Genomic DNA, 15,584 nt, shown 5'->3' with positions numbered 1-15,584 from the left:
TATTCAAAATGTGGCGGTTTCTTCGAGAATCATTATAGACAGATAATCATAGCTGAACAGTGAACACGTGCTAACTCCACCTTGTTATATTCCAAAACAAACCCATAAGTCCATTACCATAGGCCAGGGGTGTCAAACCCAAATTGCGTCGCGGGCCGGATTCAATCCTTCAACTGGCTCGCGGGCCGGACTAGTCAACTGATTCTAAAATCTTACCTCGTACTTTTGCTTTTAACTTTCTTACTTCACAAGCATATCTAATTAATAGATCATACGTGGATCATAGGGGCTTTAAAGTTGCAAGTGGCCACACCATTATTCGCGAACAATCAAATTGGCAAAAATACGTTGATTGTGCAATGTGCATGTGCAGTTGAATACAGTTCAGAACCGCTAAAACAGTGGCGGTAACAACAATATAAATTGGCATGCTCCCTTTGATTTAGTCGTAATCTGGCGTTATCCCTGCATACTGCATATGCGTTGGTTTATCATTATTACACCGCGAGTCAGGTTTCTCTCATGTCTGGGGATATTGGGTCGAAAAAAGTGACACAGCACTGCGACCACAGATATTTCAAATATATATTTGTGCACCTAATATATTTTCCATGTAAACTGCATATAACGGTTTCGCCTTGGCGTTTTCGCTTCGGCGAATAACTACTTTTTGGTCTATATTTGTATAAATCTCTGAACTTGATGTGCACTTTTAGCCTTCTTGAATTTGGATTTCAATTTCACAGACTTATTGTTACTAGTGGTAACTAGAGTGAAACCACAGCGCCGTACCCAGGTGGTTATAATGGGACATATTAGCATGGAAGTATTTCCTGCAAAAATCTCAACATTTCTTACAAATGTGCTGTAAAATACAATAATTTTTCAATCTGTTCAGAATTGCTTCGCGGGCTGGATAAAATCGTTTGGCGGGCCCGATGCGGCCAGCGGGCGGTATGTTTGACACCCCTGCCATAGGCGAAATGAGGAGAAACATTTGATTATGATGTCATAAAAGTATTGTAATTTACAAGCTGCATACGGTTGGTATGAACATTTTATCATATTGTACATCCGGTTAACCCGTTCCGAAGCATAAACTTGCCTATTTATTGTGATATATAGTCATCACATATCGGTCTATTGTCATGCAGATCCGGTACACTCCTGTACAGTGTACACCCCCTCCGAATGGTACACCCTTTAAAAATTATGGTACATCCTGCGGTGTACGATACACCCCGTTGAAGAGCCCTGCTGTAGAATGAAGCAAGACGACAAAAAATGGGGTGGCATGTCATGGAAGGCGAGATCGATGGGTCAGATAGGTTCTTAGCTTCGCTCTCGTTTTGCATTGTGATCGAGTTTGACATTGTGACAACAATACTGTCTGGCTCTTTCTTCTTAGCTTCGTTCTCGTTTTGCCTGACAGAATTGTTGCGTCACAATGCCAAACTCGATCACAATGCAACCGGGAATGGAACACAAGCGGGCACACGAAGAAATGCCCACGATGTCATGAAAGCGCGTGTCTCACCAAAGCAGTCAATCAATATTATAACCAGGGCAATTTGTTTTACATACACAATCTACATTATGATATTTTTTGACCTTGAAAAAATGAATTTTGACCAAATTCAGACCTAATGTACGCAAATTAGGTGTATTCCTACATAATGTTAGTATTGTACTACTTATCTTCATATCTGGTTCGAACTGTCTGTCCTTGCCAAGTAGTTCGGTCTGAATAAAACCTTTTTGACTCAAAAACTGACAATTTTTATGAAGAATTTTTATGAAGAATTCCAGTAGTTACATCACGTATTATGGTAGAAGTAATTAAAATCTGTTGCAGTGTAACGAAAGATACTTTGCTACATTCTCGGGTAGAAAGTGTTTGTCCTTACTAAGTAGCTTGCCAAGAATGGAGAAAGAACGTTCAACAGAGGCAGTTGTTGGCTAACAACATTGAAGTTGTGCGACGTGCGTGCGTACACTGCTGGTGACACACCATGTTGCTCCGTTCTGACAATGGTGTCTACATCACAATTTTTCATAATGCGCTTCTTGATATAAGAACCATGCAATGCCCACGCAGTCTTGCTTCAGTTAGGAATTTGCGGTACGATGAGCATAACACCATGTCAGCCTATTTGTTTTATTTGGATGTTTATGATTCACAATGAGCAGACAATGGGCCGTCTACAACGGTAGGCCTATGAAGTAGGCTACAAGCTGTAAAATGTCAAGTGATAAAGTTCCCCGACAGTGCAAAGTCTACGATACAAACGAAATGCACGTTGTAAAAAATTTGACTTTGTTTACAATTTTGACATTTTTTGACCCAACGCTACAATTTTGACTATTTTTGACATTTCAAAAAAATTGCCCTAATTATAACCAATCAATAATCTTCTGCCACTCCAGACACAATGCGATGAAATGAATAGTAAGAAGGTTGCCAAAACGACCAGCAGTTGCGGTCTGCTGATCTGATAGTCTTTTTGATGTTTATCTTCATTCGTCAGTCCTTGCAGTCTTGCTATCATCATTCTTCAATCTTCATCGATGCTTTTTGTTGTCGTCATCGTCGTAAGAACAGCGACACGAGGGACGACTGGTACGAGGAGCCCAGAATAACCTCCGACAACAGTACTCGAACCAGGACCGCCCGCGTGAGTGGCGCCGACTCCCACCATTACGCCATCTCCCCAGTCTTTCGTTGAGTTTGGTGTGGCAGGTAGGAGTGTTGCGATTTTTAGTAGGAGTATAACGACAGTCCATAGCGGGTGCACGTAATAACAAGATGCTCCACGTAAGTTACCTGGAGGAAACTCGCAAGATCCTGGTTGATAACGACACGTCCTGAATAGTGAACAACTTGGTATACTTTGTCATTTGCAATACAAAAGTCCCAGTTCGCACAACTCGGTCCTTAACTACACACACACTCGCTGACATCCTAGGCAACTGTACAAGTGTACATGGCATTTCCATACAACCAAACACTTGGTGGGACAGACTGCACTGAGATATTGCGAAATCGCACCACTGTGCATTCCCCGCTAGCCAGCTTCCATATCTGTCTACTGTAAATATGGAAATGCAGAAGCATTTAATTTACTGAAAATAAATGCAAGTCACGTGACATATTAGAAATATTAAATATTTTCAAAAAACGATCTTTAGATATATAGTTGATGAGCAATGAGCATACACTACATAGACGCTGGAATAAAATGTTATTAACGCGTGTAATCCGGAAAGGGCATTGTTGCTGCATTTACTAACTCACAACGGTTTGTAGGTGAAATCAATAATGTGTGATATCATAAAACGATGTAGTTGCAACTTGCAAACATGCAACAATAATAAGGACCCACACAGTTATATATGAATATGACTCACCGAAATAGTTTCTACACAACAAACCGTCTATCTAATTGTTAAAATGTTAGACATTATGGCATCTAGGCTACGACAGAAGTTCGATGTCGTCCAGTCGCAATGTTCGCCAATTCATTTAAAATACTAAATCTAGATATTTCTTCCGTAGAGTTTATGATCTTATAGCCAAGAAGGTCCATGACTTCAGCGCAGTCTTTCTGAACACTTTCAATTGTTTTTCGATCCAGTGAATTCACCCATGCCCACCACGTTGCGTTCGATTGACGAATTGTCGTGAAGGCGTGCGACAGGATGAGCTTTTCGAATGTCACTGCCGGAATTGTCTGCCTCTGCCGTCGCCTGATATCCCATAATAGTTGCGCCTTCGGATCTGAAGTCAATCTTGTGATGCCCTGAAAGAAGTATGCTGTTTATATAGGCACCGTTCACTGCTCTAACTGGTGTTGTCGTGACCCGCGGGCTATGGGTCAACTATTTGAGTTGTTTATCACTGCGTAGTTACTTGGCCAGTCATATTATATTTGCCAATTCCGCTGTTTGTTATAAAAATGTTGCCATAATAGGGCCCCTATCATTCGCAATAGTGTAATATTTCATGCATAGGCCTGATATTGAAAAATTACACTGAAAAACGGAGGTATGGATGTAGTGGTAACATTTTGGTATGTTAAGTGGTCCGGCCCGCAAGCGATCAACATGATTGAATCCGGCCTGCGATCAAATTGAGTTTGGCACCCTTGGTCTGATCGGTTAATCGACCCCGCTTGTTGACCCAGTCTACCAGCTTAATATGGGGATTTTTGTACAAACAAATGCGTTACCATTTTAGAGTAGAGTGATTGAAATCTGACGCGGAAATTGATTTGTGAAAGTATATTTGCGTTTCGTCCAACATAAAGATGAGGATACCATGTTCATTAGATAATTTAAAGATGTCCCTCCTGCTGTAAAGGTTGTAGCCTACAATGTCTAACCCTTATCTATACGTGCAAGTGCGAAAATGATGTGTGGTGTGCAATTCTAATACAACAAGCCTTGACTATCGAAAGAAACATTCGGATAGGCTTATCGAAGTGTAGCATAATAGATACTGGCCCCGCCTGATATTACAGAGAGTTCCGTATCTTTTCCCAATCACATCCTGTTCGACCGCGCGTCCTATAGAATATTCCGAGTATATAGGAAAGTTTATCAGTTCTGAATATTGCAGCACGAGAAAATAACAATAAACGACTCATGACAGACGGAAGGAAACCACCAATTCCAGTGTCGCCTGCAACCATCTTACCATTGTGTTGATTCTAAGCCATTCTCGCATTTCTCCCGTCGTTTCTAACCCGACGAAGTCATAGGCTTTTCGCATGCTGTTGTATGGATCAAGTGCCAGGTCTTCGTACCTGGAAAAAGATATAGCACAAACATCATTTAGAGCCAGAGGTGAAGACATATCCCATCAAGAAATGTACATTTGAAACAGCTCAAGGCAAAAATGTCACAGGAGCTTTAATTCCTTTTTATTGGATATTGCACACGTGTTGCTTGCTACACAACATTCGAGACGGGCCGTACTGGTTCTCCGCTGTCCGTGTCTGCCCCAATACAATGCGCAGTGATTTATCGAACGGAGATATCTGTTTTTACTTTAATTAGCCTACAAATATATCCTGTATGGGCGCCGCGGGCAGAGAGTCTTATCTGGCATAGCCAGGCCGTGTTATTTTTGGCATATGACAAAAATAACACAATAGCTTATTTTTTGTAATTTCGCCATCGCCATGAGTTCATATTTATAGACTCGAATTAACCATGTAAAACGCTTCAGTTTGGTCTTTGTTATGAAACGGATGTCGCAAAACATGCAGTATCCGCACTGTGTCATGAAACAGCAATATTTAAATGCAAATTGAAAGCGATGTTCGAGACCAAATGTACCCGATACAAAACCGAGTGCTTCTGCATTATCTATTCTCAATTGCCATTCAGTATGCCTGCAAATTTACCTGCATTCACACAGGTCACAATACTTACGCTAACAATTCAAAAGGGTTTCTGACACGTTTGGATCGCAACCTTCCCTACCCAACCAATGGTCAGAAAGCATGAGTGACTTTGGTAAATCAATATAATATGAAAAATTATCCACCCGGCAATGAAAAATTAGGAAAGGACTAAAGGTATGGTACGTATATGATCTTGGGGCCTTTTGCACCATTTCTTTTGATGACACTATGTCCCTATTGGAAAACGTGACACAATCTATTAGTATTTCACAATGAACATGCAGACAGTTTTCAATAGCAAGTTAAAGGGGGATGAAATTTGCTATAGGCACATTGAGCTAAATTCAAAAATTAGGGCCCTCTATCACAGATTCCGAAATTACTGATTTCTACTTTCGGGTGCGGAGATCATCTACTTCCTAATCGCTTAATATACCGTCTACTTCCTAACCGCTGGATATCATCTATTTCCTGATCGCTAGATTAATGAATCCACAGATTGGCCGTAAATCCAGATTTAATCACTGGACTTTTTTGCCTTTTCATTTTCCTTTCATGGACCCCTTGGATAGTAGTCTGCAGACCCCCAAAGGATTCACGGAACCTAATTTAAGAATTCTGGTTTACGCACTTGTTTTGTCGCTTCATACAAACTCCTGGCAATTCTTGTTGACATTTTTATCAAAAACTTTCATGAAAATCTATGTTGTTAAACGGCCTTATTTTTGGCATTTTCCGAATTTTATTTTTCGCAGTTTTGGCATTTGGTTCCCGAAATGCTAAATATAATATTGCCTGGGCATAGCATATATTAGAGTGAATACATGTGTAAAGTGAATCTACGTGAGGACACGTTAGATCCGCACCTATAAGCCAAAAATGTACCGATACATTTCTCTATTGAATGAGGTTGGAACCAGTGTCCAGAAACTATGTAATAACAACCCGATGCTTACCGAATTAGTAGATAGCGACCACGAAGCCAATATGGAGTATGTTCTAATCCCATTTGAACATTTCTAAGGATCTTCCTGCAAGTAGATTTCATGTCTACCGATTGCGCCAGGTTCATTCTGGACGACATTATTCCTCTGGGATCACGAACGAGGTGGATTACTTTCAGATCAAATCGTGCATCGTTCATCAACGGCTCCACCAATTGTAGGCTGGGAAGTCGTATCACTTTACTCGCGGTCAACTTTTTGGCTTCGCATATTTTCGACATCACAAATGAGTTTAAGGGACTGCATTCGGTGCAGGATTCAGGTTGCGTACAAAGCCCCTTGCTGCACAACGCCTTCATTCGGTTTCTGAAATTAGAGTAAAGAAATCATATAGATTGGATTCGAGCATAGGTTGATGCATCGAAACAACAATTGTAAGGCTGTGAAATAGGCCAGTGTGCAACCTTTGCATCGCCACAAGCGTTTATCGCTGAGCGGTAAAGAAGAGTCCTTGCGGGTTCCAGTCTGACCGAGGTCGACTCGAGAATCCCTTCCCATGTGTTGGAGGTGGGACGGGGAAAGTGGGCCGTGATACATGACGATATGGAATAATAATAACGAATGCAAATGGCCCATGTATAGTCTAAAAACACCATGAATACCTCAAACAAACAAAAAATCACTTTCGTGTTCCTCGGTCAAATTACCCAATACCCACTGATCCAATGACCAAGTCACATCACGTGCTGTACTGTATTATTATGATGGCATCATGGTCGGCAAATCGCGAATATCTCCTTGTTTTTGAAAGAATATTTTAGAGTCAATGCCCACGAAACATACAATTTTACCTTACTAGTTGTGATCGGTGCGATATATTACGGCCTAAACTGGGCCCAGGTCTGCCATGACAAAAGACGCCATAGGCTATAATTCGGAAATCTTGGTGGGTCACGAGCATATACGAGAGAGCATATAAATTTTAGAGGTGCTGGGAAAATTGTTTCACATGCAGTTTCTTGACGGATCCATCGGGACATGATGAAATCATATGACCTTAATAAAGTCGAACAATAGGAAGGCACCTCTCGTCAGTGGCTACGTATTTCTACTCCCGACTGCCACATTGATAATATAGATGTGTCTCAATAAATATAGAAGGATCACCTGAAACACACGTTGTTACGTTTGCATTGGCGTGATAGATAAGGATCCGGTGAATATTCGAAGTTTGATGCATCATTAATATTACACGAAAACGTCCCTTTCAAAGTATTAATGATTTCCGTTGTGTTTCCTTTCTTTGCGTTTACTAAAGGCTCATAGGAATAATAAACATCATCACGTTGATTGAATAATTCTCCGAAGAAACTGGAGCCCGATCTGAAGTTGCTCTGAATCAAAACACCTGTACGTGAAACATGGATTATGTTATATGCCCGAATCGTTCATATATTACCATATTGAAGCAGTGTTGGGATGACTCGAGTCATGACTTGACTCGAGTCAGACTCGAGTCAACTTTTTCGTATGACTTGACTTGACTCGAGTCACTTTGGGTAAATGACTTGACTTGACTTGACTCGGAGCTTCAAAAATGGGCATTGACTCGTGACTCGGAGTAAAATTTACGAGTCAATTTCAAGTCATCAAGTAAACACTGTCGAATAAATCACTGTATCTTGTGTATGTTCGGATTGTTCAAGATGCGCCAGTGTCACTTGTGAGAGTAACCAGTCATTCACTGATTCTATGTTACACTGATCCTCCATTGTTACATCACAAATAAATTGACCGAAAACTAAACGATCACAGCTTACGTTGTCGAAGTAGTAGTAGAAGATTAATCTAAATAGAAATGTGCCTCTGTTTCTTAGACGGCTCAATGCTTACCTTGCGCAGTGCTCATATTTACCAACCCTCTTATATGATTTAAATCGAACAAATATAGTTTGTCGTTTGTGCATTTATATTCTCACGGATGTGTAGACGGGTAGTGCAGTGTTGGGATGACTCGAGTCATGACTTGACTCGAGTCAGACTCGAGTCACCTTTTTCGTATGACTTGACTTGACTCGAGTCACTTTGCTTAAATGACTTGACTTGACTTGACTCGACGTATCAGAAATGTGGATTGACTCGTGACTCGGAGCAAAATTCACGAGTCAATTTCAAGTCATCTGGTAATCGGTGTTGATAAAACTCACTGTATCTTTCATATGGGTGAATTGATCACGAAACGCTGGAGTAACCCGTGACAGCGATTATTCATTCAATGATCGTGCGTTTCACTGAGCCTCCATTGTTCTGTCACAAATAAATTGACCGCAGACGAAGTGATCGAAGCTTAAAGCTTACGATGTCGTAAACTAGTATCGTAAAGTAATTTAATAGCGAAATGTCTATTTCTGTTCTTACCGTAACCAAACCTCTTGTTTTATTGAAATTGAATTCGAATATAGTTTATATAGTCATCAACCATTGGCGCAGACTCGAATTGTATAATATCAATTTGTAAAAGTGTAATGCATTGCATCTTATCAATTCGTTTCACTATTCTCTATTTTGGCTGGTAGCTATAAACTGAGGCTATGAAATTACTTACGCAGTTTTTCAGTTCTACGTAAATATCAGCGATACGGCGTCTTCTTTCGTGTATATTTAACTCTATATTCGTTCATTGGCTTAGAATCAATGACCACTCAATCTGTACTTCAGACAGCTAGCAAAATGCAATGACGTAATCATGCCTCATACGTCGAAAAGGCAACTTGACTTGAATTGTGACTTGACTCGTGACTTGACTTGACTCGACTTGACTCGAGTCACCTCCAAAAATCGAGTGACTTGACTTGACTCGAGTCACTTTTGAAAATCGATTGACTTGACTTGACTCGAGTCAAAATGTCCAATGACTCGAAATGACTCGTGACTCGAAGGTAGTGACTTGATCCCAACACTGTAGTGTAGGCTATTGTACCATATCAATTTGTTTCAACTTCTCGAAGCTCGCATTAGGTCCTATATTTTGAATGATAATAACTGACTGTATCATGTAGCTGTAGTACTCCCGTATTTTATTAGCAGTTCTACGTGTGCGTGAGGGATACAGCGTCTTTTTGCATGTATATTTAGCTAGATATTCGTTATTTGATTCAAGATAAATGATCAATTAATCTGTCTTTCACACAGCTAGCAAAATGTAATGACTTTGAATCATCACTCGTACGTCAAAAACTCAATTTGACTTGAATTGTGACTTGACTCGTGACTTGACTTGACTTGACTCGACTTGACTCGAGTCACCTCCAAAAAAAGAGTGACTTGACTTGACTCGAGTCACCTTTGAAAATCGATTGACTTGACTTGACTCGAGTCAAAATCTGCAATGACTCGAGATGACTCGTGACTCGAAGGTAGTGACTTGATCCCAACACTGTATTGAAGTACGCAGAATGTTTGAATGTAGTCATACTGACAGCTTTCACGCCGTAATATTGACTTGATTTGAAATGTATCGCGAATATGACACAATTATTTTTAAGTGTCAAATTATTTGTTAACCAAGAAATGAACTAGGGAAAGTTAGCCTATCGTTCATCTGCTTGTGGTTACTGCATATATTGCATATGAATATGATTTACCTCTCCATTTAATCGATTGTGTGGTAGCATCTGCTTTCGTTGGCAAGATTACCTCTGACGCAACCTTTGGGGGTCTGGTATGTTGCGACTGCGAAATCGTCCCACGACGCCGTATTATAAAACATGCAAATGATATCGCATTTGCTATTATTAAGCATACAAAAAACCTTCTTTTCATGATTCCGTGTCATTTGGATGAAATAGATGTTTGGCAATCTATTTGGTTCCGAAAATCGTCCGATGAATTATAACAAGTCAGTGTCTACAGACAAAATACACGGTTATTTTAGGTGGAGATCATAAAGTTAGTCGATCCGGAAGAATGGTAATCGTGTGATTAATAACTGCTAATCGCGACGCAATAAGTTGGATAACGTTACGTCTGACACTCTACGCAGTTTTTATAGATAACTACTATCTATAGTTACGGTTTGTTAAATCATGACACAATACTAACTTTATGCGCCGCGATCAATCGGTTTCCCTAATCCTGGATTGTTAAATCCTGATGATCACGGTAATCGACTTTATCGATAATCCAACTTTATGATATCCGCCTTGAATGTGATATCACATTGTTGTTTACTGTAAGTCAAATTCTCGCTGATAACTTGCCTGTCAACCATTGTAGCTGTCTCACGTCACTCTTTGTAATTTGTTAGACTGATGCAGTATACTAGCGTATGCCACTGGGTGTATAAATCTATACCGCTACTATACTGTCTGCGAGATGACCGCGTTCGACGAAGGCTTGATTTCATGGTTTGCAGAGTAGCATGTGAGCGCAGCGGTAACCTAAACACTTGCACACAGATAAACAGCTTAGCCAAACGACAGGGAGAGAGTAGCAAGCCAGGCATAAAACTGAGTTGATCAGTAATCACCAGTCGGCCGATGATAAACCGCATCGTTTAGCAACATCGTTGGTATCCCGCTTCAGCGTTTGTTTGTTTGTTTTTTCTCTTTATTCGCAAAATTAAACCGAAGCAATATGGCGGAAGTCATTGTCCGCGGAACGTGTAAAGTAACGCTGTATCTAGTTTACATTGTATTGATAACATAGCATAATCATAACACGATTGGAGTAAAATCACGATTTATGCAGGATTTTTGGTAGCCTATAAGCATTGAATACTTGAATTCCATATGGCAATGGTAGAGCACTATTTTTAATAACTAACTGGCTATAATGATAGATTCATGACTAAAATCGTCATAGTCGTAAGTTCAAAACTAGGGGACTCTGACTCTGACTCTGTAGTTCAATTTTCGATGACATCGTTTCATTTCGAGTCGGAAAACAGCACAGGAGTATGGCCTATATAACATATTTTAGGTTCGGGTAAATATATGTACAGGATTGCCCTCATGGCAAGTCAAGCCACCATGCTTGAGTTTCCAAACTCGATATTTGTTCTCACCATTGTCATTGGGCGACCATTTAATGCAGACCTAGGCATTAAGAGTCGGTATTGTGAGAAAAATCATGCAGTGAATTCACATACTTGGCTTCTGCGCTTCTGCTAGCAAAGCTAGCAAAACAGCAAGGCTATTTTACCTAGCCACACAGAGCTAGGGACGCTACCTAAAATGGACGCATCTACTTAGCATGTGTTAACAATGTGATTCGCTGCTTTCAATTTAAAAATAAAACTGCACGCCGCAGAACATAGTCTAAACCAGTCGTTCTCAAACTTTTTGTCTTCGCGGACCCCTTTGAACCGTCACGGACCCCCGTGGACCCCCGCTAAGTTTTAGTTCAAATTTAGCTCAAGTATCGTGCAACTATCATCTCTCTGGTGCAAATATTAACCAGAGGCTAGTGATAAACAGTAACAAAATGACTTTTCTTGAAAATAAAATCATACTATTTATGTAGAAATTGGATAGACTGTTATTATTTCAAAGCGCATTCTGCAGCTTCATCTGAAATACGTGCACGTGTTTTGAAAATCCACGCCTTCGGTTTGGTATGAACGAGTACCGAAAATCAGTTTCCCCAGATCAATAATATCAATATCAATAATCATCGGATTATATTTTCATCTAAAAAAGACACACACAATGTACAAGTACAATGCGATAAGACGCAATGTGATGTAATGAACAGATAGTTGTTATTGATGGCGGATGGAATATTAACGGGTAACGCTTCCGACGACACCTTGTGAGTATAATCGCAACATAAATGACACCAAAATTCGGAGACAGACTTTTCAATTACCATATCACATTCAGCCTAGTCATTTCTATTCCGTACCACATCTTGAATATATTTTGCAATAGTAATTACTAGGGCAAGTTTTTGCAGCTTTTGTAACTTTTTTGACAGCGCTTCCGACAGCTTCCTAGATACTCATAATATATGCCCTAGTAAATACTTATATCACAGATGAAAATGGATTTTTGCAAACATTTTGAAGATTGACCTTACTACCTCAACACTTTATTTTTCCACAAACGCCAACAAAATATCGCTAAACAGAAATATATTTCGATCATTTAGGCCATTGGCGATTTGGCCTTTTTAAAATGAGTTTGCACTGTAAGATATTTTATGCCGGAAGGCCATTCCGTTGATGTGATTCATGAAGTTTTAATAGTAATGAAGCGAAACTGCCTCTTTATTGTCCTAATTTAGAAATAAACAAATTTAAATTAATTTATCAAGCATTTAGAAAATTTGGAGGTTTCGCGGACCCCCTGAAAATGCTTTCGCGGACCCCCGGCTGAGAACCACTGGTCTAAACTTTTGTATCGGCCTGCCGACGAATTCTCTGCTTCATATTTGGCCCGTTGGGAAAGAAAATAATTCTCCATCTTTAATGAAGACGGCAATATGCGTGTTTGGATGTCTGATGTAGCGCCGTTGACGTCGTCGCACTCAGAAACCGTATTCCCGGTTTCAGTCAGTGACGTGCGGTAGGTTCGTCGATGGGGAGTCTCTGACTCCTTTACAGTCAGATTTACAAATCTATAAACCCAAAATGGTAGCTGAATCAGATGGCGACTTATTTCTTATCACAGTAGCACTCTTCACACGCAGGCTACGTAGGCTACATCCACAGTTGAAGGTAGGTAAGATGTGGATGGAAATATATACAACAGCTACATCAGCCGGATTTGTGTTTGCCCTGCACTACATTTTGACCGTCACAAGTTGCAACTGCAAGATCCATGCTCCACCGTGAGTTTGCGTATTCCATAGCGCATTGTTTCACTTAACTAATCTACGGGGGCAATGGGATGAATAACATTTATATTTTCGTTATGAGTACCGCGACAGTCTTCGATTGACACCCGATTTACAAAATTTCGAGCGCGGCAAGACGGTTTAAATATGGCCGAAATTGTCTTTGGTCGAAGGGAGAGAATGGCGTAACCCAAACGTTCGAATCGTTATGTCCACACCATTGTAGTGCACTGTGATTAAATTGCCGAAAACTGAAGCGTCCGTTTGCTATGCAATCTGGATTCTGGATATACAGCGAAAACAATTCCTTCGACCACGAACAACGTGCTGTTAGGTGTTGAAGTTTTACACTGCAGTGGCTGGCAACCTGCGGGCCGCAGAACGGTATCCGTCCGCAAGAAGTTCGTGACTGGTCCGCGAAATATTTGTATACTTTTACCAGTTAGGTGAGGTTCAGAATAATAGTGATTAAGATCACAGATAGAAACATAAAAATCAGGTTGATCTTCATACATGTGTGTATTTGCCTGATTGCGCAGCCCTAGTGAATTCAATAAATATTCAATGTTGAATATATGTGTTTGTTGAAGACCGGTCCGCGAAAAAATGCCACTTTGACAGTGGAAAAGGTCGCCGCGCCCTACAGAGCAGCCTGGGAGAATGGAATTCAGCAATGCAACCGCGAGGTGTTGATAAAGGACCGACAGATGCGGGGACCATGAAACTGAGAACGAAGGCGTAGCCATGAAACAGAGCGGAAGGTTTAAAATATTTTTAAACATTACCACAACACCGTAGTTCCCTCTCGATGTCACAATCACGCCATTACCAGTATTGTCGATATGAAAATAGTGACGCAAGCAGTGGAATAAATTTGGCCAAAATATACGCCTGTGATTGTAGTCATGGGAATTTAAAAAAGATTGGACATTTTTGTGATCTCATGTTATTCGTCCGGTCACTCTCAAGCTAATTTATAGACTACAGGTTACATATATGCGCTATTTTCAAGATATTTTATGTTGTTATGTTATAAATAGGGCGGCATTTAAAACAAACGGTGTTTTGAAACACTATTTAAAACAGTGTTTTAAACAAATGCATTTTTGAAAACAAAAACAAAATTGTGTTTCTTTCCCAAACGTTGTCTAACTATGCCATAATTGTGTAAATACGTCCGAAAAACCATGTAGTATGAGCCTACGGACGATTTGCACCCAAAATAGTCGACGTATACGATGTGGGGTGGCTGGAACCCTCGAAATCGTGTTTGGTTCAACAGTTTTTGCACGTAGATACAGATCATTGGTACGCAATGGGTGTTCTGGTGATTGTGACCACCGACCGTAAAATTCTGCGTAACGATTTAGTCCTGATTAAGCATATTTTTGGTCTGTTTATGACAGTGATCGGAAGCCCTTTTCGTCGAAGGAGCCATATTTACCCTACATTTTCAATTGCCAATCTCAATCCACTGTGACGTCGCAATTAAATATTCGTGTCGTCATACCTAAAAAACAGTAAAAACATGTTTTAAACAAGGGCCTTGTTTTGAACATGTTTGTTATAAATTGATTTTTGTTTTAAATGCAACCCTAGATATAAATATCAGTAGAAATTAGGAGACTCAAGACTATTGGGGTCGCAAGAAAGAATCGTATAGATAATAAATAATAATTAATAGACTTCCTCGACGAACGGGCCCATGCAGAAACAAATTATAAATGTGCATTCATGCTCGTTGGATCAGCGTAGGGAATAGTGCTGTTGCAATATTCGCCCTTGTTCGTTCAATAATCATGTGGCGTTGTGGACTTCATCAAACATGTTGTGATTACTCAGCAAATGTTGCACAGATAAGTAGACAGGGAGAGAGGGAGTCCTTTTTTCATTCAACCAAAATACAGGACAAACATGCAGCACCAATGACGATACTGGAAAACAACGGATATACAGTATACACCGGTATCGTATAACAATTATCGATACGACCTTTAAGCTCAACTAGTCTGATCTCACCCCTATCAAACAAGTGGCATACACGGTCTCTATACATCAGGGGTGTCAAACTCAAATGACGTCGCGGGCCGCACCAGTAAAATGATTCCAAAATATTAACTCAAAATCAATGTTCTTTTTCTATTTGAATACTTTGCAGACACAATAGTACATTACGGATCAAAGTGGTTTAATTCTAGCAACACCTTTATTCTCAAACAATGAAATTGGCAATGATGCGATGATTGGGCTGCTAAATACAGTTATAAACCGACAGAACAGTGGCTCTAACGATGATATAAGTTGGCAATATCTATTCTGCCTTTGTTTTAGTCGCGGCATCGACCCTGCGTATGCGTTGTAAGGGATACAAAGTTCAAGCTGAATAGCTTCTTGG

General features: G+C 40.2%; 1 protein-coding gene across 2 annotated transcripts; it reads right to left on the bottom strand.

The window, feature by feature from the left end:
- Nucleotides 1-2,144: 2,144 nt before the first annotated feature.
- On the bottom strand, nt 2,145-10,916 carry LOC145433549 (carbohydrate sulfotransferase 1-like). 2 transcript variants are annotated; one of them, XM_080310662.1, is made up of 5 exons: nt 9,997-10,916; nt 7,520-7,760; nt 6,365-6,718; nt 4,697-4,805; nt 2,145-3,800 (listed from the first exon to the last, which is right to left on the bottom strand). In XM_080310662.1, the coding sequence occupies exons 1-5, from the start codon at nt 10,172-10,174 to the stop codon at nt 3,471-3,473; spliced, it is 1,212 nt and encodes a 403-aa protein (XP_080166788.1). In that variant the 5' UTR covers nt 10,175-10,916; the 3' UTR covers nt 2,145-3,470. The 2 variants fall into 2 exon arrangements, with proteins under 2 accessions (XP_080166788.1, XP_080166789.1); XM_080310663.1 differs by having other exon boundaries at nt 7,520-7,746; nt 9,997-10,175.
- Nucleotides 10,917-15,584: the final 4,668 nt, after the last annotated feature.

This window comes from Botryllus schlosseri, chromosome 2, assembly GCF_051294905.1.
Source record: "Botryllus schlosseri isolate E-star chromosome 2, Bs_hap1, whole genome shotgun sequence".
Taxonomy (NCBI): Eukaryota; Metazoa; Chordata; class Ascidiacea; order Stolidobranchia; family Styelidae; genus Botryllus; species Botryllus schlosseri.
This window is presented reverse-complemented; position numbering and strand designations above follow the sequence as displayed.

What these genes read in the sequence shown, in the direction of transcription:
- LOC145433549 (XM_080310662.1), bottom strand. Translation starts at nt 10,174, where the DNA reads ATGAAAAGAAGGTTTTTTGTATGCTTAATAATAGCAAATGCGATATCA. An exon ending in ACAATCGATTAAATGGAGAG is followed by an intron (nt 7,761 to 9,996) that starts GTAAATCATATT and finishes TTTCACGTACAG; the next exon opens with GTGTTTTGATTCAGAGCAAC. An exon ending in CGTAACAACGTGTGTTTCAG is followed by an intron (nt 6,719 to 7,519) that starts GTGATCCTTCTA and finishes CTCTAATTTCAG; the next exon opens with AAACCGAATGAAGGCGTTGT.